The sequence below is a fragment of the Ornithorhynchus anatinus genome, chromosome 6, assembly GCF_004115215.2.
Source record: "Ornithorhynchus anatinus isolate Pmale09 chromosome 6, mOrnAna1.pri.v4, whole genome shotgun sequence".
NCBI lineage: Eukaryota > Metazoa > Chordata > Mammalia > Monotremata > Ornithorhynchidae > Ornithorhynchus > Ornithorhynchus anatinus.
The window spans coordinates 36,851,597-36,878,484 of record NC_041733.1 but is presented as its reverse complement, the minus strand read 5'-3'; the positions used below and the strand labels follow the sequence as shown (position 1 = coordinate 36,878,484).

At 50.9% G+C, this 26,888-nt stretch overlaps 1 protein-coding gene across 4 annotated transcripts in view; it reads left to right on the top strand.

Annotated features, from left to right (window-relative positions):
• TENM1 (teneurin transmembrane protein 1) overlaps positions 1-26,572 on the top strand; it is a 717,827-nt gene extending 691,255 nt beyond the window's left edge. For all 4 annotated transcript variants that reach the window (XM_039912369.1, XM_029067334.2, XM_029067335.2 and 1 more), the window contains 6 exons: positions 561-796; positions 10,208-10,504; positions 18,458-18,845; positions 20,858-22,078; positions 24,512-24,654; positions 25,662-26,572. In XM_039912369.1, coding sequence (XP_039768303.1) covers positions 561-796; positions 10,208-10,504; positions 18,458-18,845; positions 20,858-22,078; positions 24,512-24,654; positions 25,662-26,429 — 3,053 coding nt within the window. In that variant the 3' untranslated portion in view covers positions 26,430-26,572. The remainder of the gene's footprint in view (positions 1-560; positions 797-10,207; positions 10,505-18,457; positions 18,846-20,857; positions 22,079-24,511; positions 24,655-25,661) is intronic.
• The last annotated feature ends 316 nt before the right edge of the window (positions 26,573-26,888 follow it).

Below are 26,888 nucleotides of genomic sequence, written 5' to 3'. Positions count from 1 at the left end.
TACAGATATGTACAAGGTGTTGTGGGGCTGGATGAATAAGAGGGCCGGTTAAGCAAGTCTTTTATCCAACAAGCCAGAGAACTTGACAAAGGTCACGTTAAAAAAACTGAACGTCGAAGAGAGGGTTGCTGTTTTTTGCAGCGCAGATTTTCTGTGGCATCTGAAAGTAAGCGGCGTTGCTTAGTGGGAAGAGCACGGGGCTGGGAGTCAAAGGACCTGGGTTCTAATCCACCTGCCGCATGCCCTTGAGCAAGTCATTTAACCTCTTTTTGCCTCAGTCTCCGCATCTGCAAAATGGGGTTCATTACCTTTTCTCCTTCCTGCTTACGTTGCAAGCCCCTTGAGGGACCTGATTATTTGGTATCTATCCCAGTGTCTTGTACAGTCTCTGGCACATAGTAAGCGATGAGGAAACGGCACAGTTATTACTATTGTCTGACAATGGGCTCATCCACAAGCCACTCGGGGCGGGCTGGGGAAGACTAAACTGTGCACCAGTAGCATTTGGTCCGATGAAGCAAGAGCCTGAACCTTCTCCCCCATTCTCGTTTTCTTGGCAGAAAACACTCAAAGCATCTACCGGGTCAGCCCGGACGGGTCCCTCCGAGTCACCTTCGCGAGCGGGATGGAGATCGCCTTAAACACGGAGCCTCACATCCTGGCCGGGGTGATCAACCCCACCTTGGGAAAATGCAACGTCTCCCTTCCCGGGGAGCATAACTCCAATCTGATCGAGTGGCGGCAGAGGAAGGAGCAGACCAAAGGCAACATCTCGGCCTTTGAGAGGAGACTGAGGGTAAGATTCGACCTTTCGAGAAAGGCGCGGGTGTGGTCAAAAGCCGCCGACCTTCAGCATGCTGAAAGAGTCTCACGTTGGAGCCCACCCGTCTCGGCTCCCGTAGGGGCGAGGCGAGGAAATTCCCAGCCACAGCTTCCTCCCGGCGGCATCAGAGCCCACAGGTGGCCGGCATGGAAGCCCGGCCCAGAGGCCGTTTCCGTGGCCCTTCTTCACCTCTGAGGAGTATCACGGCCACGGGTGCGCCTTTGCCGACATGGCAAACTTGAGTCTGACCTATAGAGAGACTGCCCGCGAGACACGATGATGGTTGGGAAACCGATGGTGTTTTTGACCATTTGGGGCCGTTGGGCATCCCCGTACGGTCCCGAAGACGTCAGGCCTTCCACCCAGGCGGTCATCCCAATCCTCAGTCCCTTCTGTGGGTGCCTTGGGACCAAAAATGACCGGCCAGCTGGTCACTCAGAGGAGGAATTTTCTTCATCTGGAGGAACAGGATGTTTTCTGTTGGGTCACTTAGAGTTCATGGGAAAGGAAGCAGCATGGCGTACTGGGAAGCAATGTGCCATAGCAGATAGAGCCCGGGCCTGGAAGTCAGAAGGTTGCTGGTTCTAATCCCGGCTCTACCACTTGTCTGCCGTGTGACCTTGGGCAAGACACTTTACTTTTCTGTGCCTCGGTTTTTCATCTGTAAAATGGGGATTGATATTGTGAGCCCCACATGGGACAGGGATTGGGTCCAACTCGATTCGCTTGTACCCCTCCCAGCGCCCAGTACAGTGTCTGGCACATAGTAAGCACTCAAATACATTATTATTATCATTATTATTATTATTACTAGGTCCTCTGATTCCCGGGCCCGGACTCTTTCCACTAGGCCAGGCTGCTTCAGCAGAAAGCTGTGGAAAGTCCCCTCCAACCTCTGCCTGCGGCTTTGCCGAGAGAAGCCGGGTGAGAGATGGCCTGCTTGCTCCACATCTCGACTCCCAGGAATACTGCTTTCCCGGGATCCGAGGTGCCGGCTGCCAGTCCCTGTGGGCACCTGCTCACATACCACAATATTGTAACAGTTCCTCCCCTGGATTCCAGGTCTACCTGGGGACCCCTCGGCGCCATCCCACCCGAATATCACTGCCTCCAAGGCCCCTGCCCGATATGTCTCCAAGTTCTAGAGGTGCATTCCCACACCACCTCACTAGAGTAATAATTTTGGCATTTGTTAAGCGCTATGCGCCAGGCACTGTACTAAGCGCTGGGGTGGATACAAGCAAATCGGGTTGGACACAGTCCCTGTCCCATGGGGGGCTCGCAGTCACTAAATCTGCTAGGGATCGCCAGCTCTTTCAGAGTCTTTGATGAAAATTCCCATCCCCTCTCTTTCAATCATATTTATTAAGTGCTTACTGTGTGCAGAGCACTGTGCTAAGTGCGTGGAAAGTACAATTCAGTGATAGAGACAATCCCTGACCACAGCGGGCTCTTCAAAGGCAACAGGTATCATAATTTTGGTCTCTGTGAAGTGCCGACTGTGCATCAAGCACTGTGCTGAGCTCCAGGGTAAAGGCATGATGGGATCAGTCGCAGATGCCATCCCCCATGGGGCTCGGAGTCCAGCGGGGAGGGAGAACAGGTTCTCTCTCCCCATTTTACACACGAGGAAACTGAGGTGCAGGACGCAGGGGAGCAGGGATTAGAACCCAAGTCCTCTGGCTCCGAGCGCCGCCTCTTTCCGCTCAGACAAGTCACTCAGTCTTCCGAGTGCAGCTCCTGAACCAGCCTTGATTGTGTTGGCTCTGAGCTTGAATCTGCCCGGCGCCTGGCACAGAAATACTAAGAATGGCATTTATTAAGCGCTCATTGTGTGCAGAGCACTGTACTCTGTGCTGAGAGAGAATACATAGGTGGGAATTAACAATAATTATTATGGTACTTGTTCAGCACTTACTATTTGCCAAAAACTGTTCTAAGTGCTGGAGTAGATACAAGTTAATCAGGTTGAACATAGTCCCTGTCCCACTTGGGGCTCACCATCTTAATCCCCATTTTACAGATGAGGTAACTGAGGCCCAGGAAAGTTGTGACTTGCCCAAGGTCATATGGCAGACACGTGGCAGAGCTGGGATTAGAACCCAGGTCCTTCTGACTCCCAGGCCTGGGCTCTATACGCTAAGCCATGCTGCTTCCCTATCCCTACGTAACTGAGGCCCAAGAAAGTTGTGATTTGCTCAAGGTCATATGGGAGACACGTGGCAGAGTTGGATTTAGAACCCAGGTCCTCCCGACTCCCAGGCCCGGGCTCTATCCGCTAAGCCACGCTGCTTCCCTGTCTCTCACAGGGTTCACAATCTGGAAAGCGATTTATAAATGCTATCACTGCATCCTTTTCATAAAACGATTTATACGTGTCTGGGGAAAGGCCTTGTCGGGTGTGTTGCACTAGAAGTGTGACTTGGGAGAGAAAGCACCAGGACAGAAATGGATGAGCCTGATTCTATTTCCAGCTCTATCACTGGCTTCAACGGTTGCAATGAGTAGACGGGTCAATCTTTCTTAGTGTCTATGTTCTTAAATGACCACTGGAGTGGGGAAACCAGGCATGTTGTCATCCTGGGTTCTGCTCGACCCCATCGGGAGGTGCCTCGGTCCCACTGTCTTCAGGAGACCCCCCCGACCCCGAGGCTGTCGGCAGGGAGTTCACCGCCTCCAGATCAGGGGCATTACCTGGTCCGGAGAATGCAGTGCGGTCTAGGGGGAAGATCCCGGGCCAAGAGTCAAGAGACCCGAGTAGGCCCCGGGCCTCTCCAAGCCTCAATTTCCTCACCTTTGAAATGGGGTGGAAATACCCATTCTCCCTCCCCGTTCAACCGTAATCCCTGTGCAGACAGGAACCGTGGCATGTCGGAGTACCTTGCGCTTTCCCCAGTGCCTAGCCTTGCGTAGTACGTGGCACACATGATGCGCTTAATAAATACCATCATTATTATTCATTCATTCATTCAGTCATATTTATCGAGCCCTTACTGTGTGCAGAGCACTGTACTAAGCGCTCGGGAAAGTTCAGATCGGTAAGAGAGACAATCCCTACCCACCCAACACCGGCCTCACAGTCTAGAAGGGGGAAGACAGACGACAAAGCAAAACAAGTAGACAGGCATCAGTAGCATCAAAATAAATAAATAGAATTATAGATATATTCACATCATTAATAAATAAATAGAATAAATACATACATATATATATACGTGCTGTAGGGCAGGGAGGGTGTAGAGCAGAGGGAGGGAGTCGGGGCGATGGGGAGGGCTCAGTCTGGGAAGACCTCCTGGAGGAGGTGAGCTCTCAATAGGGCTTTGAAGGGGGGAAGAGAGTTTGGCGGAGGTGAGGCGGGAGGGCATCCCAGGACAGCGGTAGGACGCGGGCCAGGGGTCGACGGCGGAACAGACGAGAACGAGACACCGTGAAGAGGTTAGCGGCAGAGGAGCGGAGTGTGTCGGCTGGGCTGTGGAAGGAGAGAAGGGAGGCGAGGGGATGAAGAGCTTTGAAGCCAATAGTGAGGAGTTTTTGATGGATACAGAAGTGGATAGGCAACCAATGGAGATTTTTGAGGGGTGGGGTTGGCGGGGGGATGACATGCCGTGAACGTTTCTGTAGAAAGAAAATCGGGCAGGGGAGTGAAGTATGGACTTAAGTGGGTTCTTGTTGGGTTATTTTTCACTAATGGACCGCAGTTATCATCCGAAACAAAGCTTAGGCAAAGGTCGGGCGGAGCGGGCGGGGCCACCCACTCCACGAATCCATCAGGAACAACTGAGAAATGGCATATCCAGACTGGGGATTTGCGACGTGAAAGATGTGCTCCATGGGGTCCGTCGAGGGAAATACGTCACGTCGGCGTCATGAAATTCCATTGATTTGAAAATGCATTTCGCCCTAATAATTATTGTTATTATTACCGTTATTGGATTTGTTAAGCGCTTATAACGTGCCGAGTACCGTGCCAAGCTCTGGGGTAGATAGTTCATCCGGTTGGAAGAAGTCCCCGTCCCACCCGGGGCTCATTGATGTGTTCAGTTTGAAGCTTCTTCCCTGCAAGGTTCTTTTGTATCCAGCTCATGTACGTTCTCATCTGCTGCATCAGTCCGGCTCCAGAAATACATTTCCTTGTTCAGTAGAGAAATTGGCGTGCGGATAACAATGGAACTGATTGCATGGGAATCGCACACACTCTAAAAGCTATCCGGGGTGGGGCGAGATGGGGATCAAGCTCGTCTTCTAGACCGAAAGCTTGTTGCGGACAGGCAGTATGCCCACCCACTCTGTTATACTGTACTCTCCCAGGTACTCAGTACAGTGCTCGGCATGCGGTGAGCCCTCAGTAAATACGATCGATCCATCGCAACGCGTTCTTCCCTTGCCTTTGACGTCGCAGGATCCCCACGCTGGTTAGCATAATCGATGGTATTTATTGAGCGCTTACTATGTGCTGTATTGAGTGCTGGGGAGATTCCCAACATCTCAAAGAGCTTTAAAAAGGAGTATGACACTGGACACCATTCACGGGCCCTGCAAGGTCACTGAAATACAGCCACTGCGGGAGAGACATTATACCTGGCTCGGCGATGTTGAGGACACAGTAGATGTAGATGATAATAAATACCATTATGATCATTACCATTATCTCATCATCTAAGGGTGGGAGGTGCCTTTGAAATGCAAGGGGAATTTACCCAGCTAAAATGCAGTTCCCGAATATGAAAGTTGACCAGAAGGGCTTAAGTAGCCTCCCTCTTCCCTCACAGATAATGTAGTGTGGAGTGGCATGTCTCCAATCAGTGGCATTTATTGAGTTCCTGTTGTGTGCTTCATTCATTCATTTCATTCAGTCGTATTTACTGAGCCCTTACTGTGTGAAGAGCACTGTACTAAGCACTTGGAATGCGCTTAACAGTGTACCAAGCATTCCGAAGGGTGTGAAAGACTTTGAAGACACAATCCCTGCCCCTGAAGTGTTTTATAGTGTATTCATTCATTCCTTAATTCATTCCATCATATTTATTCAGTGCTTACTATGTGCAGAGCACTATTCTAAGCACATAGGAGAGTAATAATAATCATGGTATTTGTTAAGCACTTACTATGTGCCAAGCAGAGTTCAGAGCACTTGGGTAGATAAAAGGTAACCATGTTGTCCCACGTGGGGCTCACAGTCTTAATCCCCATTTTACGGATGAGGTAACTGAGGCACAGAGAAGTTAAGTGGCTTGCCCAAGGTCACACAGCAGACAAGTGGCGGAACAGGGATTAGAACCCACGTCCTCTGACTCCCAGGCCCATGCTCTTCTCACTAAGCCATGCTGCTTCTCAATATAACAGATACATTCCCTGCCCGCAAAGAGCTTACGTTCTAGCGGGAGGGAAGGTGGGTACAGAATGGGGACGGAGTAGCAGTGGAGTATATCGATCAGTTGTGTTTATCGAACGCTTACTTTGTAACCCAATTATTATTGTCATTATTATAGCGGTCCCATTGGCACTTCTCCCCGGGGTTGGGGGGGGAGATCCAAAACAAGAAGAAGGGCACCTGTCGATTGGAATCCTAAGCGCCATCTCCCTGTTGTTCCCAAGATTTTTCTCTCGAGAAATCCATTCCGAAGAAGAGAATGAATTTCTTCACAATTAACGTATTTCCTTAATCCCGCTCAGTTGATCACGGTCTTCCCTTAGACTTAAACTCCTGTACAGGCCGTGAGCCTTGAAGGGTCTTTTTATCCCTATGACTTGTCAGAGGTCTGTGTTGTGGGAGAAGCCCTTTTTTTTTTTTTTTATCACTTGGCATGCAAGCAGAACAACTCTTCTGATTGTAACCCAAACCGTCTGTGATGGTTTTGATTCTTTAAGGACTGTGGATATCTCCATCCTCTTCCTGATCCTAATGATCAAGTCAGCTTAAATGTAGTAAATTATCTAGAACTTTTAAATCGCTCCCATCACCCAAAACCACACACACACACACACACACACAGAAAAAAAAAAAATCTGGATAATTGAGGTTGAAATGTTCTGTTTTTCCAGTTAATTTGCCCATGTAATCTTACCACAGAAACACTCTGTCACATCTGTCATTAGCCATATTTCATTGCCTTCTATCCTTATCTTCATTCAGTGTCAGGCCTGATCTTTAAGGAAATTGGAAGCGAGGATTTCGGTCACATTTTCAAACCAGGGATGCATTTTTCCCAGATTCGGAAAATGGAACCGATGAAATCGTTTCCAGTGATAAAAGGATACATCACCACACATTTTTGTCTGTTCACCTTGCAGTGGCTTTCGAATGGCGTTTCTTGTTTCTGGTGCCGTAAATGACTTTATTAAGATATGTGTTCTTCGGTAGCATACTTAATCTATCGGCCAGATAGAGCGACAAATTTCGTCAAATTGAAAATCGCTCTGAACTTCGGTTCTGACTTTCATTAAAACAGAAATTGTCATGGGTAAAGCAGCCTCCAGGAGAACGTGGGTATTTTCAAGCTATTGTAAATGAACGGTATTACGGTTAGAGATATGTGGATATGAAACCACAGGAAAGTTGAAGAAACAACACCTGTTTCTTCTTGCACGTTTCCAAACTCCGTATGTTGAAACGGAAAAAAAAAAAGTGTTCCTTTTAAACCTGCCTGTCATTTGGCGGTTTGTAGAGATTACTTTCTTCAGCCTAATGGCTGGAGACCTCAAGCTCCTAACGTTACCGCTGCTACTCGCATGTATTTGTGTAGCTCTTTTCTTCCGAGAGAAGCAGCGGGGCCTAACGGAAAGAGGTCGAGCCTGGGAGCCAGAGGACCTGGGTTCTAATCCCGTCTCTGCCGCTTGTCTGCTGCGTGACCTGGGCAAGTCGCTTCACTTCTCTGCACTTCAGTTATCTCATCTGGAAAATGGGGATAAAATCCCACTCCCTCCTACCTAGACTGTGAGCCCCATGCGAGACAGGGATTGTGCCCAACCTGCTTACCTTGTATCTACCCCAGCGCTTAGAACAGTGCATGGCATATAATAAGTGCTTAACAAATACTATTATTAGTAGTAGAAGAAGTCATTCAAAGAGCCTCAATGACTAGGGTATAGGGACAGATCCGGAAGCCCAACGGATCTAATAGTTTAATTCGCGTCACACTGAAATTTTTTTTCTGGTATTTGTAAGCGCTTACTGTGTGTCAGATACTGTACTGAGTGCTGGGGTGAATATAAGCAAATTGGATTGATTACAGTCCCTGTCCCACATGGGGTTCCCACTTTGCAACCTCATTTGACAGACCAGGTACCTGAGGTACAGAAAAGTGAAGTGATTTGCCCAAGGTCACACAGCAGTCTTAGCTCACTGTGCGCAGGGAACGTCACCATTTATTGTTGTATCGTACTTTCCCAAGTGCTTAATACAGTTCCGTGCACACGCTAAGTGCTCAATAAATATGATTGAATGATTGAATGAATGGCGGATCTGGGATTAGAACCCACTACCTTCTGACTTCCAGGCCTGTTTTCTACCCAGTAGGCCATGCTGCTGTTCAGGCACCGCTCCAGACACTGAAAATTCAGTTGGTCAAATAAAATCACACCTGGCTGTCGGACCCAGGGTAGGGAAGCAGCACAGCATAATGGTAATAATAATAATAATGATGGCATTTGTTAAGCACTTACTATATGCAAAGCACTGTTCTAAGTGCTGGGGCGGATACAAGGTCATCAGGTTGTCCCACGTGGGGTTATGGTCTTAATGCCCATTTTACCGTTGAGGGAACTGAGGCACAAAAAAGTGAAGTGACTTGCACAAAGTCACACAGCTGACAAATGGCAGAGATGGTATTAGAACCCACAGCCTCTGACTCCCAAGCCAGGGCTATCCCCTTATCCCAGCTCCATAGCACTCAAGTACATATCCATAATTTCCTTTGTTTCTATTAATGTCTTACTCCTTCTCTATACTGTAAGCGCACTGTGGGCAGGGAATATATCCGTTATACTGTACTCTCCAAAGTGCTTAGTACAGTGCTCTGCACGCAGTAAGTGCTCAATAAATACGACTGACTGATCGATCGACTCCCACATCACCAAACTCACCTTCCTCCCTGTCCCGGGAGCTCATAATCTTGGTTTCATCTTCGACTCCTGTGACGCTTCCTCTGTCGATTCTCCTCTAGCTACCCCAACACTTAACACAGTGTTTGGCACCTAATAAGCATTTAACAGATATCACCATTATTGATATTATTCGGTGTCATCGCTAAAAAAAAAAAAAAACACCCGTACCTGGATGACATGCTCTAAATAATCCCTCAGTGCCCTGGTTTTGCCAGCCCCTGATGGGTCTGTCGATTCATTGATTCCGCTGCATTTTCATTTATATTTATCTCCTGACCCTTTCACCTCTTGTTTATTTGACAGTCCGTGTCTGCTTGTCTCCTTTATTAGATCACAAGCTCCTCCAGGGCAGGCACCTCACTCTTCACTTCTGCTGTATGTTCCCAAGCACCTGATAAAATGTTCTGCCCTTAGCAGATATTTGATAGAATCTGGCAACGAGGAGGAGGAGGAGAACCACCGGGCACCAGGAAGAATCCCCTTGATTGTAAATTTTGCCACAAGTGACTTAGGAAAGCTATGGAAGTTCTGCTTCCCGAGGGCTCAGTCATCTGTCTTACCGGAAGCCGGTAGATCTCCAATCATGGGAACGGTTCCTCAGCTCCAGAGAAATGCAACATCAAAATATCCGGGGGCGATGGGTGAGGGTGGAATGAGAAAAAATATAAGCGCCCAAAAGGGAGATTTTTGTGGAGAAGCGATTCCGTCGTTCTGACGGAAGCGAAAGGGTGAAAGTGGATTGAAATGTGGGTTAGAAAAAGTGGTTTTAGCAAGGCTACCGTCGTCTGTGAAGGTCTCCCGGGCGGGTTTACTCAGAGGCATATCCCGTTTGGTGTTTTCAGTGATCTTTTTCTACCTCTCCGGTCACGCCTCCTCCATCTGTCTGCTGGTTCTTCTTCGGCCACTCGGCTGCAAGCCTCCCTCCCGGACCCACCTCAAATCCGACACGTTTCTCGCTTTTTCCTCCCTCGCCCATCTAGCATTGTGACAGGGAAGAAGCGGTAGAGACAAAAAGTTCTTTATCCTGAAGAAGTCAAGGTTCAAGCGAGGATCCCGTTAAAGAATGTGGAATTGCAGGCAGACTCGCACAGCATGGTTTGCTAGGTGAACCTAGTCTTACACTTCTGCTTCTCGCGACCGAGGTCGGGGCTTCTTGGGATCATCGCTCCCTAACTGGGTCACGTAAACGATCATCCCGTGACCGCGAAAAGCGTGATGATGAATTTGGAGGAAAAGTGGCACGCGGGTCTTAAAACTGATCGTACGTTTCTTTCCTCCCAGGCCCATAACCGGAACCTGTTATCCATAGATTTTGATCACGTGACCCGCACGGGCAAGATCTACGACGACCATCGAAAATTCACTCTCCGCATTCTCTACGATCAGACGGGGCGTCCCATTCTCTGGTCTCCCGTCAGCAGGTATAACGAAGTCAACATCACATATTCCAGTTCGGGATTAGTGACTTTCATTCAGAGAGGCACGTGGACGGAGAAGATGGAGTACGATCAGAACGGGAAGATAATCTCAAGGACTTGGGCCGACGGGAAAATATGGAGCTACACCTACCTGGAAAAGGTAAGTCCGTGAAGCGCTCGATCGTTTCGTAGACAAGGGCTTAGTTGTGTTCCCTGTGGGTTCCATTGGAGAAACTCTACTGTCAGAGCAAAGGATAATGCTTTAGCTGAAAATGAGACCGTTCTCTGCTGAAAAACTCTCCCAGAACCCAATCCATCTGCAGGTAGTTTGAAACCAAAGAAGAGATTGACGACATTCCCCCACTCCTGGTGTTAATGCTACTCAAACCTCCAGTTGAGATTAGGAGCATAGCCTAGTGGATAGAGCTCAGGCCTGGGAGTCAGAAGGACCCGAGTTCTAATCCCGGCTCTGCCACTTGTCTGCCGTGTGACTTTGGGCAAGTTACTTCATTTCTCTGTACCTCAGTTACCTCATCTGTAAAATGGGGATTAAGGCACTGAGCCCTAACTGGGACAGAGACCCGTCATTGGGCGGGGATTGTCTCTTTCTGTTGCCGAATTGTACATTCCAAGCGCTTAGTACAGTGCTGTGCACATAGTAAGCGCTCAATAAATGCTATTGAATGAATGCATGTCCAACCCAATTTGCTTGTACCTAGCATTTAATATGGTGCTTGACACATATCCTTAAGAAATGCCAGTTATTATTATTATTAGCATTGAGCACTTCCAATTTGCAGAGCAGGGTAGTGAAGGTTTGGGAGAGTACTGTCCCATAAAGCCTCCGTGCCTTCGAGGAGTTTACGATACACTGCAGTAGACAGACACGAAAATAAATCGTCAACAGGGGAAACGGCAGAGTCCGAGAACACGCATGTCATTGAGGTAAAGCTGGGGATGGAGTGAGGCTTAAGCGGCACAGATCCAAGTGCGTGGGCAATGGAGGAGGGAGGGCAAATAGGGTGGGGAATTGAGGACACCATCAGGGAAGGTATCTTGTGGGAGATGTGATTTTAGTAGGACTTTGAAGGCAGGCAGAGCGGTGCTCTATTGGATAGGTCAGGGGTGGGAGTCCTGAACCAGAGAAAGGCCGTGAATGAGGGTTCGGTGGCAAGATAGGAGACATCGAAGTATAGCTCTTAGGTTAGTAATAGAGGCGCGAAGCGGGAGGGCTGGACCTGAGTAGGAGATCCGTGAGGTGAGGTAGGAGGGCGAGAGCCGGGGGAGCGCCTCCAAGCCGATGACGGCGAGATTCCGTTTAATGCCGAGGTAGATGGGCACGGTAGAGGCAGGACATATTTACATGCCTGTCTCCTCCTCTAGATGGTAAGTTCATTATGGGCAAAGTCCACCAACTCTGCTATATCGTTCTCTCCCAAGCACTTGGTACAGTGCTGTGCACACCAGAAGCGCTCAATATATACAGTTGATTGATTGAATGAGAGATGAATCGAGGATAATGCCAAGATTACGGGCTCGAGATATAGGGAGGATATTGGTATTGTCTACAGCTGTGGGAGAGATAAGGGGAGAGCAGGGTTTGAGGGGAAAGAAGAGTCCTGTTTTGAATACGCTAAGTTGGAGATGTTAGCGTTCCTCTAAGTAGAGATGTCCTGAAGGCTGGAGAGAATGCTAGAAGCTAGAGAAGAAAAGAGGTCAGAGCTGGAGAGTTAGATTTGGGAATCGTCCTTATAGGGATGGAATTTGAAACCACTGGAGGTTTTTGATGAGTAGAGAGACACGGACCGAAAGTGTTCTTAGGAAAATGCCCCGTAAGCAGAGTGAAGAATGGTTCGTGTGCTTCTTCCGTCGATGTTGGCATGCTATAGGGTGTAGTTCACGGAATTCCAGGTGCCAGGCTGACCCCTTCCATCTCAAAGTCATCCTCCTCTCCTAAATTCTTCGTCTTAATCCTTTTACGTTTTTGCGGACTCCTCCCTCCTCCTGGAAATACTCTGAAACCTCAGTTTCTCTCGCACTGTTCTCTCCTGGGTCTCCCACCAGCTTCCTCTCTACTCCCTCTCCATTTCCCTCTCCGGCTCCTCTGACTCTCAAACCCCAACTCTGGGGTCTGTCGAGGCGGAGCTCAGGCTCCTCTTCTTCTCTCAGTCTTCACCCACTCCCCCGGGGAGCCTATCCGCTCCCATAGCCTCAATAACTGTCTCCAGGTGGAAGAAACCCAAATCCACCTCTCCTTCTCTGCCACCTCAGGAATTCACAAGTAGGCTATCTGGCTGATACCCCCAAGCCCAACGAGTCCAAAACAGACTCATCATCTTCAGTACAAAATCTCCTCCCTTACTTCCTCACCACTGCTGACACCACCACCATCCTCCCTGTCTCCCATTCTGCAACCTTGACGCTCTCCTCCGCCCATCTCTCTCTTTCGACCCACACGCTCGCTCAGTCGCCCAATCTGTTCCTTTACTGTCTTGAAAATTGATGTTTATGATTTGAAAGCTCAACCGCCACAACAGATATTGTCTATTTGCACAGTTCAGACACTGAACCTGTTTGACTCGTGTGGGAAGGGGAAAAGAGAGAGCAAGAAGAGAACAAAAGAGATCCTGGTGTTGGAGTAGTAGAGAGAAACCACCCTGTTCTGGGTCGGAATTCATTTGCCAAAATTTGGGAAAATTTCCAAAAATATCTGGGCCTTTGGAAGGGGCTGATTGGGGGGTCATTATTGTGCTGTTCCCTTTTTGGTGACCTGTGTAAAGCGAGGGAACCCTTGAAGTACATTTGAAAGCCTCTTGACTGTAAGTTCTTTGTGGGCAGGGAATGTGTCCGTGGCTGTTATATTATAATAATAATAGTAATAATGGTATTTGGTTAAGCACGTACTATGTGGCAAGCACTGTTCTAAGCACTGGGTTAGAGACAAGGTAATCAAGTTGTCCCATATGGGGCTCACGGTCTTAATCCTCATTTTATAGATGAGGGTGCTGAGGCGCAGCGAAGTTAAGTGACTTGCCCAAGGTCACACAGCTGCCAAGTAGTGAAGTTGTGATTAGAACCCATGATCTCTGACTCCCAAGCCTATGCTTTTCCACTGGGCCATGCTGCTTCTTATTGTGCTCTCCCAAATGCTTAGTAAAGTGCTCTGCATACAGTAAGCACTCACTAAATACAACTGACTGATGATTGAACAACTGACTGACAAATCAAAACCATCCAGACAGTGGGAAGGAATATCTGCTAATTCATTAGCTTGGCCAGGTGAGTGGCACGGCCTCGTGATCAATTTTATTTTCTTTAATTGTATTTGTTAAGTGCCTACTATGTGCCGGCCACTGTATTAAGCACTGGGGTAGATAGAAACTAGTCAGGTTGGACACAGTCCCTGTCCCACGTGGGGCTCCCGGGCTGATTCCCCATTTTATGGAAGAGTTAACTGGGGCACAGGGAAGTCACTCAAAGATGCCGCCATCAAATTGATTCCAAAGCAGACGTTGTCCCATATTCCCTCAGCTGGCTTGTCATTCCTAGCTTTAAAAAAGAAAGCAGCAGCAGATGTATTTCAACTTCAACCTAGCCATAACAACTTTATCACGGGTTTGGGAGTCAAAGGACGTGGGTTCTAATCCTGGCTCCGCCACTTGTCAGCTGGGTGACCCGGTTCAAGTCACTTCACTTCTCTGGGCCTCAGTTACCTCATCTGTAAAACGGGGATTAAGACTGTGAGTTCCACGTGGGACAACCTGATGATCTTGTATCTACCCCAGTGATTAGAACAGTGCACATAGTAGGCACTTAAAAGATACCATAACTGTTGTTCCTGTTAGCGAAATTTTCGCACAGGGAGTTCAACTCTAAGTGTCGGCAGAAGTTAGACGTATCATGTTTCCACCTGTCGATACGTGGCCGTCCCCAGAGAGATCATCGTTCGGGCGATGGCCGAGAACGCTCGAATCTTCTCATAAAGCCGTGGCGATCTCTCTATATTAAAGAAGCCCATTACGTTATCGACTGGGACCGTTTTAATTTCCTTTTCATGGTCATTAAATTTCCCTTCTTGATTTATGAGTATCTGTTGACTTAATAGTTATAAAGGTAGAAATCCTTCAAGGGACGAGGACCCGTTAACGCCGCCGAAATCTTCACCTTTAAAAAAGCACTTTTAGAAACTCTTGTTAAAGCATCATGGGAGTATAGGTTCAGAAGGAATTTTAATAAGCTAAGTTAGTGTGACATACTGGGGACAAATGATGGTGTGTGGTTTTAAGTGACCCCCCCCCAAACTCATATCCACAATATGCACTGGCTTTAATGGTGGCTGTTGAGCAGTACTGCCATCTTGCGTGATTTGGAGACTTTACTTTTGAGGGGATTTCCAGTAGCTACCTTCCATTCATTATTATTATTATTATCATTATTATTATTAATAATAACAGTAATAAAAATAATAATGATGGTATTTTGTTAAACACTGACTATGTGCCAAGCACTGTTCTAAGTGCTGGGGTAGATACAAGGTAATCTGGTTATCCCACATGGGGCTCACAGTCTTAATCTCCATTTTACTGATGAAGTAACCGAGGCACAGAGAAGTTAAGTGACTTGCTCAAAAGCTTATAAGTGGCGGAGTCGGTATTGGAACCCACAGTGTCTGACTCCCAAGCCCGTGCTCTTGCCACCAAACCATGCTGCTTCTCAATAATAATAATAAATGTGGTATTTGTTAAGTGCTTACTATGTGCCAAGCACTGTTCTAAGTATTGGGGTAGATACAAGGTAATCAGGTTGAACACAGTTCCTATCCCACATGGGGCTCATAGTCTTAATCCCCGCTTTACAGATGAGGTAACGGAGGCCCGTGGAAGTAAAGTGACTTGCCCAAAGTCACACAGCGGATAGGTGGCAGAGCTGGGATTAGAACCCACGACCTCTGACTCCCCGGCCCGGGCTTTTTCCACTAGGCCAACTCTGTTTCCATTTCAGTCAGCTGGTATTTCTCAAAGCTCATCCTCCAACTCGGGTCCTCGCGCTTGGGAATATCGGCACATCCCTGCCGATTCCTCTGGGCATCCTCATCTCCCTTTCCTCCGGTTGAGCTCCCTCCCGCCTTCCAAGACCACTCCTGGAAATGCCTCGTGGAAACCGGTTCAGATCAGAAAACTGGCTGGCAGGTCTAGCTGCACGAGAAGGTTTTCCATCCGCTTCATTCAGCTTGTCACGTTTAGCATCAAGTTTTACTATTGTCGTGGTTATTCATTCATTCAGTAGTATTTATTGAGCGCTTACTAGGTGCAGACCACTGTACTAAGCGCTTGGAATGTACAAATCGGTAACAGATAGAGTCCCTGCCCTTTGACGGGCTTACGGTCTAATCAAGGGAGACGGACAGACAAGAACAATTATTATTATTATTGTACTCGTGAAGCACTCGTGTCGGCCACTGTTCAACGCACTGGGGTATTCATTCAATAGTATTTTTTGAGCGCTTACTATGTGCAGAGCACTGTACTGAGCGCTTGGAATGTACAATTCGGCGACAGTTAGAGACAATCCCTGCCCAATGATGGGCTCACAGTCTAATCGGGAGAGACAGACGGACAAAAACAAGACAACATAAACACGATAGATAGAATCAAGGGGATGTACACCTCATTAGCAAAATAAATAGGATCATAAAATACATACGAATGAGCACAGTGCTGAGGGGAGGGGGAGAGGGAGGAGCAGAGGGAAAGCGGGCTCAGCTGAGGGGAGGTGAAGGGGGGAAGGAAGAGGGAGCAGAGGGCGGAGGGGGAGCCGAGGGGGAGCAGAGGGAAAAGGGGAAGCTCAGTCTGGGAAGGCCTCTTGGAGGAGGTGCGCTCTCACTGGGGCTTTGAAGAGGGGAAGAGAGCGAGTGTGGCGGAGGTGAGGAGGGAGGACATTCCAGGACCGCGGTAGGACGTGGGCCAGAGGTCGACGGTGGGACAGGCGTGAACGGGGGAAGAGAATCAGTTGGGATACAGCCCCTTGCTCCCCATAGCGTCCACAGTGTTAGGAGCGGGAAGAGCGGCCACCGTGTCCCTCTTTCACAGATGAGGAAGCTGAGGCCCAGAAGAGTTAAGTGAGTTGTCCACGGTCTCAGAGCGGGCACGTAGCGGAGCCAGAATTAGAACCCGGCACTCCCACGCTCTCTCCGCTGGGCCACCCTGCTCCTTGTGTATAAATTCCAACGGCTCGAGCAGAGCGGGCCTGATCCCACTCGTATTCCCCATCTCTGTTTCTAATTTGCTCCGCCCCTCCTTCTCTTCCATCCCTTTCCCCGACCTCCCTCAGCGTGAATTTGGGCCCGTTGATAGAGAGCAGCGTCGGCGGAAAGGGCGAAGGGCCCGGGAGTCGGAGGACCTGGGTTCTAATCCCGGCTCCGCCACTTGGGTGCTCTGCGACCGCGGGTGAATGGCCTCACTTCTCTGCGCCTCCACCTCCTCCTCCGTTCTGAGCGCCGGGGTGGAGACGAGCGAATCAGGCTGGACGCCGTCCCCGTCCCACATGAGGCTCACGGTCTCAATCCCCTTTTTACGGATGAGGGAACTGAGGCCCGGTGAAGTCAAGTGACTTGCCCAGAACAGCGGCGGAGCCAGGATTAGAATCCATAACCTTCTGACTCCAGGGCTCATGCTCTAGGCACCAGGCCTCTAGACAGTAAGCCCGATGTAGACAGGGATCGTCTCTCTTTATTGCTGCATTGTAGTTTCCAAGTGCTTAGTACACTGCTTGGTACAAGTAAGCACTCAATAAAATGTGATTGAATGAATGAATGAATGAATGAATGAATGAATGAATGAATGAATGAATGAATGAATAACACAAGGAGAAGCTTGGCCTAGTGGCAAGAGCCCGGGCTTGGGAGTCAGAGGACGTGGGTTCTTATCTCACCTCCGCCACTTGTCTGCGGTGTGACCTTGGGCAAGTCACATAACCTCTCTATGCCTCAGTTACCCCCTCTGTCAAATGGGGATTAAGACTGTGAGCCCCACGTGGGACAACCTGATGACCTTGAAACTACTTCAGCGCTTAGAACAGTGCTTGGCACATAGTAAACAAATACCACAGTTAACAAACACTATATCATATACTATACTATATACATATTCTATAATTATAGTCAACAAATACCATATTATATGTCTAGTACATATAGTATGTATAGTACATAGTATGTGCATAATAGTATGTTTAGTGCATATACATATACTATAATGATAGTTAACAAATACAATTATTATTAATTATAATTATATAATTGAATTAAATATTATAATTAAATATATAATTCTAATACTATAATAGTTAACAAATGTTATCATTATTATTATATGTCTAGTACATATGGTATGTATAGTACATAATACGTGCGTGATAACATGTTTAGCGCATATACATATACTCTGGTTATAGTTACCGAATGCAATAATTATTAATTATCATTATATGGTTGTAATTAAATTGAATATCATTGTAATTAAAATATAATTATGATACTATAGTAGCTAACAAATACTATCATTATTATCATATGTCTAGTACATATAGTATGTAGAGCACATAATATGTACATAATACGTTTAGTGCATATACATATACTATAATTATAATTAACTGATACAATTATTATTCATTATAATCAGATCATTGTAATTAAACTAAATATAATTATAATTAAAATATAATTATAAAACTAGAATAGTCAACACACACTATAATTATTATTATATGTCTAGTAATTTAGTGCATATACATATACTATAATTATAATTAACTAATACAATTATTGATTATAATCAGATCATTGTAATTAAACTGAATATAATTATAATTAAAATATAATTATAATACTATAATAGTTAACACACACTGTAATTATTGTTATATGTCTAGTACGTATAGTATGTATAGTACATAATGTGTACATGATAATATCTTTAGTGCATATACATATACTATGATGAGAGTTAAAAAAAACACGATCCTTATCACTCGTAATACTAACAATAACAACGGCGTTCATTTTGAGCGGTTTGCCACTGGAACCGAGCCTACGGTGTCTCTCTCCCCGCAGTCGGTGATGCTCCTCCTGCACAGCCAGCGCCGTTACATCTTCGAATACGACCAGTCGGACTACCTGCTGTCCGTCACCATGCCCAGCATGGTCCGCTACGGCCTGCAGACGGTGCTGTCGGTGGGCTATTACCGCAACATCTACAGCCCTCCCGACGGGGGCGCCTCCCTGGTCCAAGATTTCGCCCGAGACGGGCGTCTGCTCCAGACGCTGCACCTCGGGACGGGCCGCCGGGTCCTCTACCGGTACACCAAGCAGTCGCGGCTGTCCGAGATCCTCTACGACACCACCCAGGTCACGTTCACCTACGAGGAATCGTCCGGGGTCATCAAGACCATCCACCTGATGCATGACGGGTTCATCTGCACCATCAGATACAGGCAGACAGGTGCGTCCCGCCCCGCAACCGGGAGGAGGGCGAGGGGCGAGGTGACGATCGGCGTATTTCATTCGATTCGTTCAGTAGTATTTATCGAGCGCTTACTATGTGCCGAGCACTGTACTAGGCGCTTGGAATGGACAATTGGGCGACAGATAGAGACGATCCCCGCCCAGTGACGGGCTTACCGTATTTGCTCGGTACTTACTCTGTGCCAGGCCCTCTACCGAGCACCGGGGCAGATGCCGGGTCATCGGCCCCGACCCGGTCCCCGCCCCAAACGATAATGATCACGATCGGTATTTCTTAAACACTTCCTATGGGCCAAGCACTGTTCTGTGCACCGGGGCGGTTACAAGGTAATCGGGTTGTCCCGTGTGGGGCTCACAGACTTCATCCCCATTTTACAGATGAGGCCACTGAGGCCCAGAGAAATGAAGTGATTTTCCCGAGGTGACACAGCGGACGATAAGAACAACCGTGGTATTTGTTAAACGCTTCCTATGTGCCAAGCACTGTTCTAAGCGCCGGGGTAGATACAAAGTAATCGGGTTGTCCCAGGTGGAGCTCACGGGCTTCGTCCCCATTTTACAGATGAGGTCACTGCGGTCCAGAAAAGTGAAGTGGCTTGCCCGAGGACACAAAGCAGACAAGTGGCGGAGTCGAGATCAGAGCCCACCTCCTCTGTCTCCCAAGCCCGTGCTCTCGCCATTGAGCCGCGCTGTGGCTCGTGGTCTTAATCCCCATTTTACAGATGGGCGAATTGAGACCCAGAGGAGTGAAGTGACTTGCCCAAATTCACACAGCAGACAAATGGCAGAGCCGGATTGGAACTCAAGTGTTTCTGACTCCCTGGCCCGGCCTCCGACCGTTAGGCCACGCCGCTTCTCCTCACAAAGTCACCGTGACGCGTAACTTCAAAAACTGCCCCAGCGCTTCGTGCTACGTGAGAGACGGGGGGCTTAGCAACGCCGTGACTGTTGTTTTTAAGAGGAGAAGGAGAATGATCTTGTGTTCTTTCCTTCTGGGCTTATCGATCCTCTGGCCTCGCTTTGGGAAGCAAGGCTCAACTCCTTAGCATTTTGAAGGATGTTGTGTTTTCATAGCCGTTTCCTTGTCGATTCCCGGATCTGCTCTCAAAAAGTGGAGTAGATTTTGGTAGAGTTGATCTGCGTATGTTGCTTTTCATTCATTTCAACGTATCTATTGAGCACTTACTGTGTGCAGAGCGCCGTACTAAGCCCTTGGAAAGTACGATTCGGCAACAAATTAAGACAATCCCTACCCAGCAACGGGCTCACAGTCTGGAAAAGGGGAGACAGCCAGCCAAACAAAACAAGTAGACGCGCATCGATGGCATCAAAATAAATAAATAGAATTATAGATATATACACATCATTAATAATATAAATAGAATAATAAATACATACATATATACCCAAGTGCTGTGGGACAGGGAGGGGGGTAGAGCAGAGGGAGGGAGTTGGGGCGATGGGGAGGGGAGGAGGAGCGGAGGAGAAGGGGGGCTCGGTCTGGGAAGGCCTCGTGGAGGACGTGAGCTTTCAGTAGGTCTTCGAAGGAGGGAACTGAGCTAGTTGCTTCGGCCTAGACACATCTTGGGGATCAGGTGTTTCTGGGCAGGAAAATGGTTCGGGTGTTTTCTCGTTGATTAATGTATTTATTTCTTCCTAAGCGCTCAAGAGCATCAAGCAACGCTCTGAGCGCTGGAGCCTATGCCGGCGAATCAGTTCGGACACGGTCCCGGACCCCCGCGGGGCTCGGCTCGCAGCCTAGGCAGGAGGGAGAAAGGGCATCGAGCCCCCCATTTTTAGAGTGGAGAAAGCGGAGGCCCCGAGCAGCGAAGCGACTCGCCCGAGGCCGCGCAGCGGGGACGTGGAGGTTCCGGGATCAGAACCCGGGTCCTTCGATCGCGTCGCCTCTCGGCCCCGCTCAGGGACCGCCTCGTGGCGCTCGTGACCTCGCTGTGACCTCCTGGTTTTTCCTCCGTCTCTCCCGCCCAGGTCCCCTGGTCGGGCGTCAGATTTTCCGGTTCAGCGAAGAGGGTCTGGTGAACGCGCGGTTCGACTACAGCTACAACAACTTCCGCGTGACCAGCATGCAGGCGGTGATCAACGAGACCCCGCTGCCCATCGACCTCTACCGCTACGTGGACGTCTCCGGGCGGACCGAGCAGTTCGGGAAGTTCAGCGTCATCAATTACGACCTCAATCAGGTCATCACCACCACGGTGATGAAGCACACCAAGATCTTCAGCGCCAACGGGCAGGTGATCGAGGTCCAGTACGAGATCCTGAAGGCCATCGCCTACTGGATGACAGTCCAGTACGACACCGTGGGCCGCGTGGTGATCTGCGACATCCGGGTGGGGGTGGACGCCAACGTCACGAGGTACTCGTACGAGTACGACGCCGACGGCCAGCTCCAGGCCGTGGCGGTCGACGACCGGACCCAGTGGCGCTACGGCTACGACCTCAACGGGAACGTCAACCTGCTGAGCCACGGGAACAGCGCCCGCCTGACCCCGCTGCGGTACGACCTCCGCGACCGGATCACCAGGCTGGGCGAGATCCAGTACAAGATGGACGAGGACGGCTTCCTGCGCCAGCGGGGCAACGAGGTCTTCGAGTACAACTCCAACGGGCTCCTCCGCCGGGCCTACGACCGGGTTTCCGGCTGGACGGTCCGCTACTGCTACGACGGGCTCGGCCGCCGGGTGTCCAGCCGGTCCAGCCCGGGCCGCCACCTGCAGTTCTTCTACGCGGACCTCGCCCACCCCATCCGCGTCACCCACCTGTACGACCACAGCAGCTCGGAGATCACCTCGCTCTACTACGACCTCCAAGGGCACCTCATCGCCATGGAGCTGAGCAGCGGGGAGGAGTACTACGTGGCCTGCGACAACACGGGCACCCCCTTGGCCGTCTTCAGCAGCCGGGGGCAGGTGATCAAGGAGATCCTCTACACCCCCTACGGGGACGTCTACCGGGACACCCACCCGGACTTCCAGGTGGTCATCGGCTTCCACGGGGGCCTCTACGACCCGCTGACCAAGCTGGTGCACCTGGGCCAGAGGGATTACGACGTGGTGGCCGGCCGCTGGACGACGCCCGATCACCGGGTCTGGCGCCACCTGAACGCCGTCCCCAGGCCGTTCAACCTCTACTCCTTCGAAAACAACTACCCGGTCGGCAGGATCCAAGACGTGGCCAAGTACACCACGGGTAAAGCGGAAAGCCCCCCCCAACCCCCACCCCCTCGGAGGCGGCGGCCCGGTCTCCCGGGTCGCGGAGAGGGACGCCTCGGCTTCCCGTCGGCCGCCCGCCATCCCCCTTCCGTCCCGGCTCTCCCGGAATGTTCCACCCCAGAGGGACCTCTCCGCCACATCCCACGAGACTTTTAGGGAGGGACCGGATCTGAAGTAGCGGCGTCCCCTCTGGTCTTTGTCCCCACCCGTGGGAGGGGCACTTTTTTTTTTTTCCTTTAAGGTATCCATTAGGCACTTTGATTCATTCACTCGATCGTATTCATTGAGCGCTTACTACGTGCAGAGCACTGGACTAAGCGCGTGGAATGTACACTGCGGCAACCGATAGAGACAATCCCTGCCCGGTGACAGGCTCACGGTCTAATTGGGGGAGCCAGACGGCAGAGCAAAACAGAACAAAACAAAAACAAGACAACATTATCAAGATAAATAGAATCAAGGGGCTGTACACCTCATTAACAAAATAAATAGGGTAATCAATATATACAAATGAGCGCAGTGCTGAGGGCAGGGGAAGGGGGAAGGGGAGGTGCAGAGGGCGGAGGGGGCGGGGGGGGCGGGGAGGGGAGGGGAGGGGGAGCAGAGGGAAAGGGGGCTCAGCTGAGGGGAGGGGAAGCAGGGGAGCAGAGGGTGGAGGGGCAGCAGAGGGAAAAGGGGGGGAGCTCAGACTGGGAAGGCCTCTTGGAGGAGGTGAGCTCTCAGTAGGGCTTTGAAAAGGGGAAGAGAGTTTGGCGTAAATAAGGAGGGAGGGCATTCCAGTCCAAGACAGCAGTAGGGCGTGGCCAGGGGTCGACGGCGGGATAGGCGTGAACGGGGGACGGTGAGGAGGTGAGCGGCAGAGGAACGGAGCGTCCGGGGTGAGCAGTAGAAAGAGAGAAGGGAGGTGAGGTAAGAGGGGGCAAGGTGATGGAGAGCTTTGAAGTCAAGAATGAGGATTTTTTTTTCTGCGAATGTTGATAGGCAACCACTGGAGGTTTTTGAGGAGGCGAGTGACAGGCCCAGAGCGTTTCTGTAGGAAGATAATCCGGGCAGCGGAATGAAGAATAGAGGGTGGAGAGACAGGAGGAAGGGAGATCCGAGAGGAGGCTGACACCATAATCCAGTCGGGATATGCTGAGAGCTTGTACCAGCACCGTAGCCGTTTGGATGGAGAGGAAAGGGCGGATCTTGGCCATATTGTGAAAGTGAGACCGGCAGGTGTCGGTGACGGATTGGATGTGTGGGGCGAACGAGAGAGCGGAGTCGAGGACGACACCAAGGTTGCGGGCCTGTGAGACGGGAAGGATGGTCGTGCCGTCCACGGTGACGGGGAAGTCAGGAAGAGGACAGGGTTTGGGAGGGAAGATGAGGAGCTCAGTTTTAGACACGTTGAGTTTTAGGTGGCGGGCAGACATCCAGGTGGAGACGTCCCGGAAGCAGGAGGAGATATGAGCCTGGAAGGAGGGGGAGAGAACAGGGGAGGAGATGTAGATCTGGGTGTCATCTGCGTAGAGATGATGGTTGAAGCCCTGGGAGCGAATGAGTTCACCAAGGGAATGAGTAGAGATGGAGAACGGAAGAGGGCCAAGAACTGACCCTTGCGGAACCCCTACAGTTAGTGGATGGGAGGGGGAGGAGGAGCCCGTGAAGAAGACCGAGAATGACCGGCCAGAAAGATAAGAGAACCAGGAGAGGGCGGAGTCCGGGAAGCCAAGGTGACATAAGGCATGGAGGAGGAGGGGATGGTCGACAGTGTCAAAGGCAGCTGAGAGGTTGAGGAGGATTAGGATAGGAGGATGAGCAGGCCCTGTGTGCCAAACACTGTCCTCGGTTCTGGGATAGATACAACCTAATCCAGTCGGACGCAGTCCCGGTCCCACTTGGAGCTTCCATTCTCAGCCCCCATTTGACACCTGAGGTAACTGAGGCCCACAGATAATAATAATAATAATGATGGTCTCTGTTAAGCGCTTACTATGTGTCAAGCACTGTTTTAAGCGCTGGAGTAGACACAAGGTCATCAGGTTGTCCCACGTGGGACTCACGGTCGTAATCCCCATTTTACAGATGAGATCACTGAGGCCCAGAGAAGCAAGTGACCGGCCCAAGGTCACACAGCAGACAAGCGGCAGAGTCGGGATTAGGATCCCACGTCATCTGATTCCCTAGCCCGTGCTCTTTCCAACTAAGCCACGCTGCTTCCAGATGCTGAGCGAGTTGCCCCAAGTCACACGGCGGACGAGTGGCGGAGCCGGAATCAGAGCCCAGATCCTCCCGACGCCCGGGCTCTGGTTCTCTGGGTTTAGGAAGGTGGCCCCGATCGGACACCTGAGCTCGTTCCTCGCACGGCCCTGGGGGAGCCGGGGAGAAGACCGTCCTGTCTTAAGAAATTTCCATTTTTGTCTCGTAGATATCGGAAGTTGGCTGGAGCTGTTTGGTTTTCAGCTTCACAACGTGCTCCCCGGATTCCCTAAACCGGAGACGGAAAGTTTGGAACTGACTCACGAGCTTCTCCAGCTTCAGACGAAAACTCAGGAGTGGGATCCCGGAAAGGTCAGCGAAAGTCTGGCGGGCCGCTCGGTCGTCGGAGCCGCGGTCCCGGATCGGGCGCGGGCTTTATGAAATCGGGCCCAGGAGATGTCGGCCAAGCGTCCTCCGCGGTTACGTGCGGTCGTTTCCAGGAGGGCTCAGCAGGCCGGAAGCCGGCACGCTTTGTGACAAAAGTAAATGGGACCGCGGTCTCTAATCCTGAGGTGCCTAGGAGGGAACCATCCGGTGAGATTCCGATTTCGGCTGCCTTCGGGAAGCGGCCTGGCGGAGCGGAGCGGCCGACGGGGTCCGGGAGTCAGAGGACCCAGGTTCCGAGCCCGACTGTGACGCTCGCCCGCGCGTGACCTTGGGTAACTTCTCTGGGGCTCGGTTTCCTTGAGAGCGAAATGGGGATTCGGATCCGTTCCCCCTCCTCCTTAGACGCAGCGTGGCCTAGTGGCCAGAGCCCGGGTCTCAGGGTCAGAAGGACCCGAGCTCTAATCCCGGCTCTGCCGTTCGTCTGCCGGGTGACCTTGGACGAGTCAGTTAAGCCCATTTTACAGATGAGGGCACCGAGGCCCAGAGAAGTTAAGACTGCCCCATGTGGGACAGGAACTGCGTCCAACCTGATGAGCTCGTGCCTCTCTTCCCCAGCTCTTAGTACGGTGCCTGGCACGTAATGAGCGCTTAATACACACCACAATCATTATTGTTTTTGTTATCATTTTAGTCTCAGCCCCCGGTGGGACGGAGACCGCGTCCATCCCAATTAACCGGTATCTACCCCGGGGCGTAGCAAGGGGCTCGACCCGAGGCGGCAGCCAAAGAGAGCCCATAAGTCAATAGGCCTCGCGGCGAATCTCCTCGTCCTCGGGACGACGCAGCTCGGCGGCCGTATCGGCCGTGTGCGGCGCGGGACAGAGATGGGCTTCCACGGGGCCGCCGGAGGTCAACCGTCACGGCCGTCCACGTGCTCGAGCGCCGATCTCTCTCTCACCCGCTCTGTTTTTCCGTGTGCTTCTGCTTTCCAGACGGTCCTGGGCATCCAGTGCGAGCTCCAGAAGCAGCTTCGAAATTTCATTTCCCTGGACCAGCTTCCCATGGCGCCCGCCTCCAGCGACGGGAGGTGCCCCGGAGAAGGAGGAGGTGGGAAGAGGCCCCGCTTTTCCGCCGTCCCTTCCGTCTTCGGGAGAGGCATCAAATTCGCCATCAAGGACGGGGCGGTGACGGCCGAGGTCATAGGGGTGGCCAACGAGGACAGCCGCCGCATCGCCGCCGTCCTCAACGACGCCCGCTACCTGGAGAACCTCCACTTCACCGTGGACGGGCGCGACACGCACTACTTCATCAAGCTGGGCTCGCTGGAGGAAGACCTGGCCCTGATCGGGAGCAGCGGAGGGAGGCGCATCCTGGAGAACGGCGTCAACGTCACGGTGTCGCAGATGACCTCGGCGGTCAACGGGAGGACCAGGCGCTTCGCCGACATCCAGCTCCAGCACGGCGCCCTGTGCTTCAACATCCGCTACGGCACCACGGTGGAGGAGGAGAAGAACCACGTGTTGGAAACGGCCAGGCAGAGGGCCGTCGCCCAGGCCTGGACTAAGGAGCAGAGACGGCTCCGGGAAGGGGAAGAGGGCATCAGGGCCTGGACGGAGGGAGAGAAGCAGCAGCTCTTGAGCACCGGGAGGGTGCAGGGCTACGACGGCTACTTCGTCCTGTCCGTCGAGCAGTATCTAGAACTTTCCGACAGTGCCGACAACATTCACTTTATGAGACAGAGCGAGATCGGCAGGAGGTGACGGACGCAACCTCCGCCTTCGCGTCACCAAAGACCGCCTGTTTGTAAAACCCGGAATGGTTTACCTATCGGTTTTCTAGATCAGACCTCCCTGCGTGCCAACACGGAGAGAGAGAGAGAGAGAGAGAGAGAGAGAGAGACAAAAACGTATCCGACTGCCTTTAAACGTGACGGAAGATGGTATTTTGATATCGTCTGCTCAGACCCTCTAAGAGACGACGGAGACGGTGTCCGGCTCCCTCGCGGAACGACGCGGGCGGAGAGCGGACAGTTAAAGAGACGACGGACAATCCGTCGTGCCCAAGCACCGATGACAAGGAAGGACCCGGTAGGAGGGCGGGGCTGAGGACGGGGAGGGGAGGAACGGGGCCTTGCAAGCCCAGGTGGCTACAGGTCTCCCCCGCGGCAGAACCAGAAGGCCGTCAGCGGAGGCCGGGGTGGCCTCGCGTCCCCAGAGATC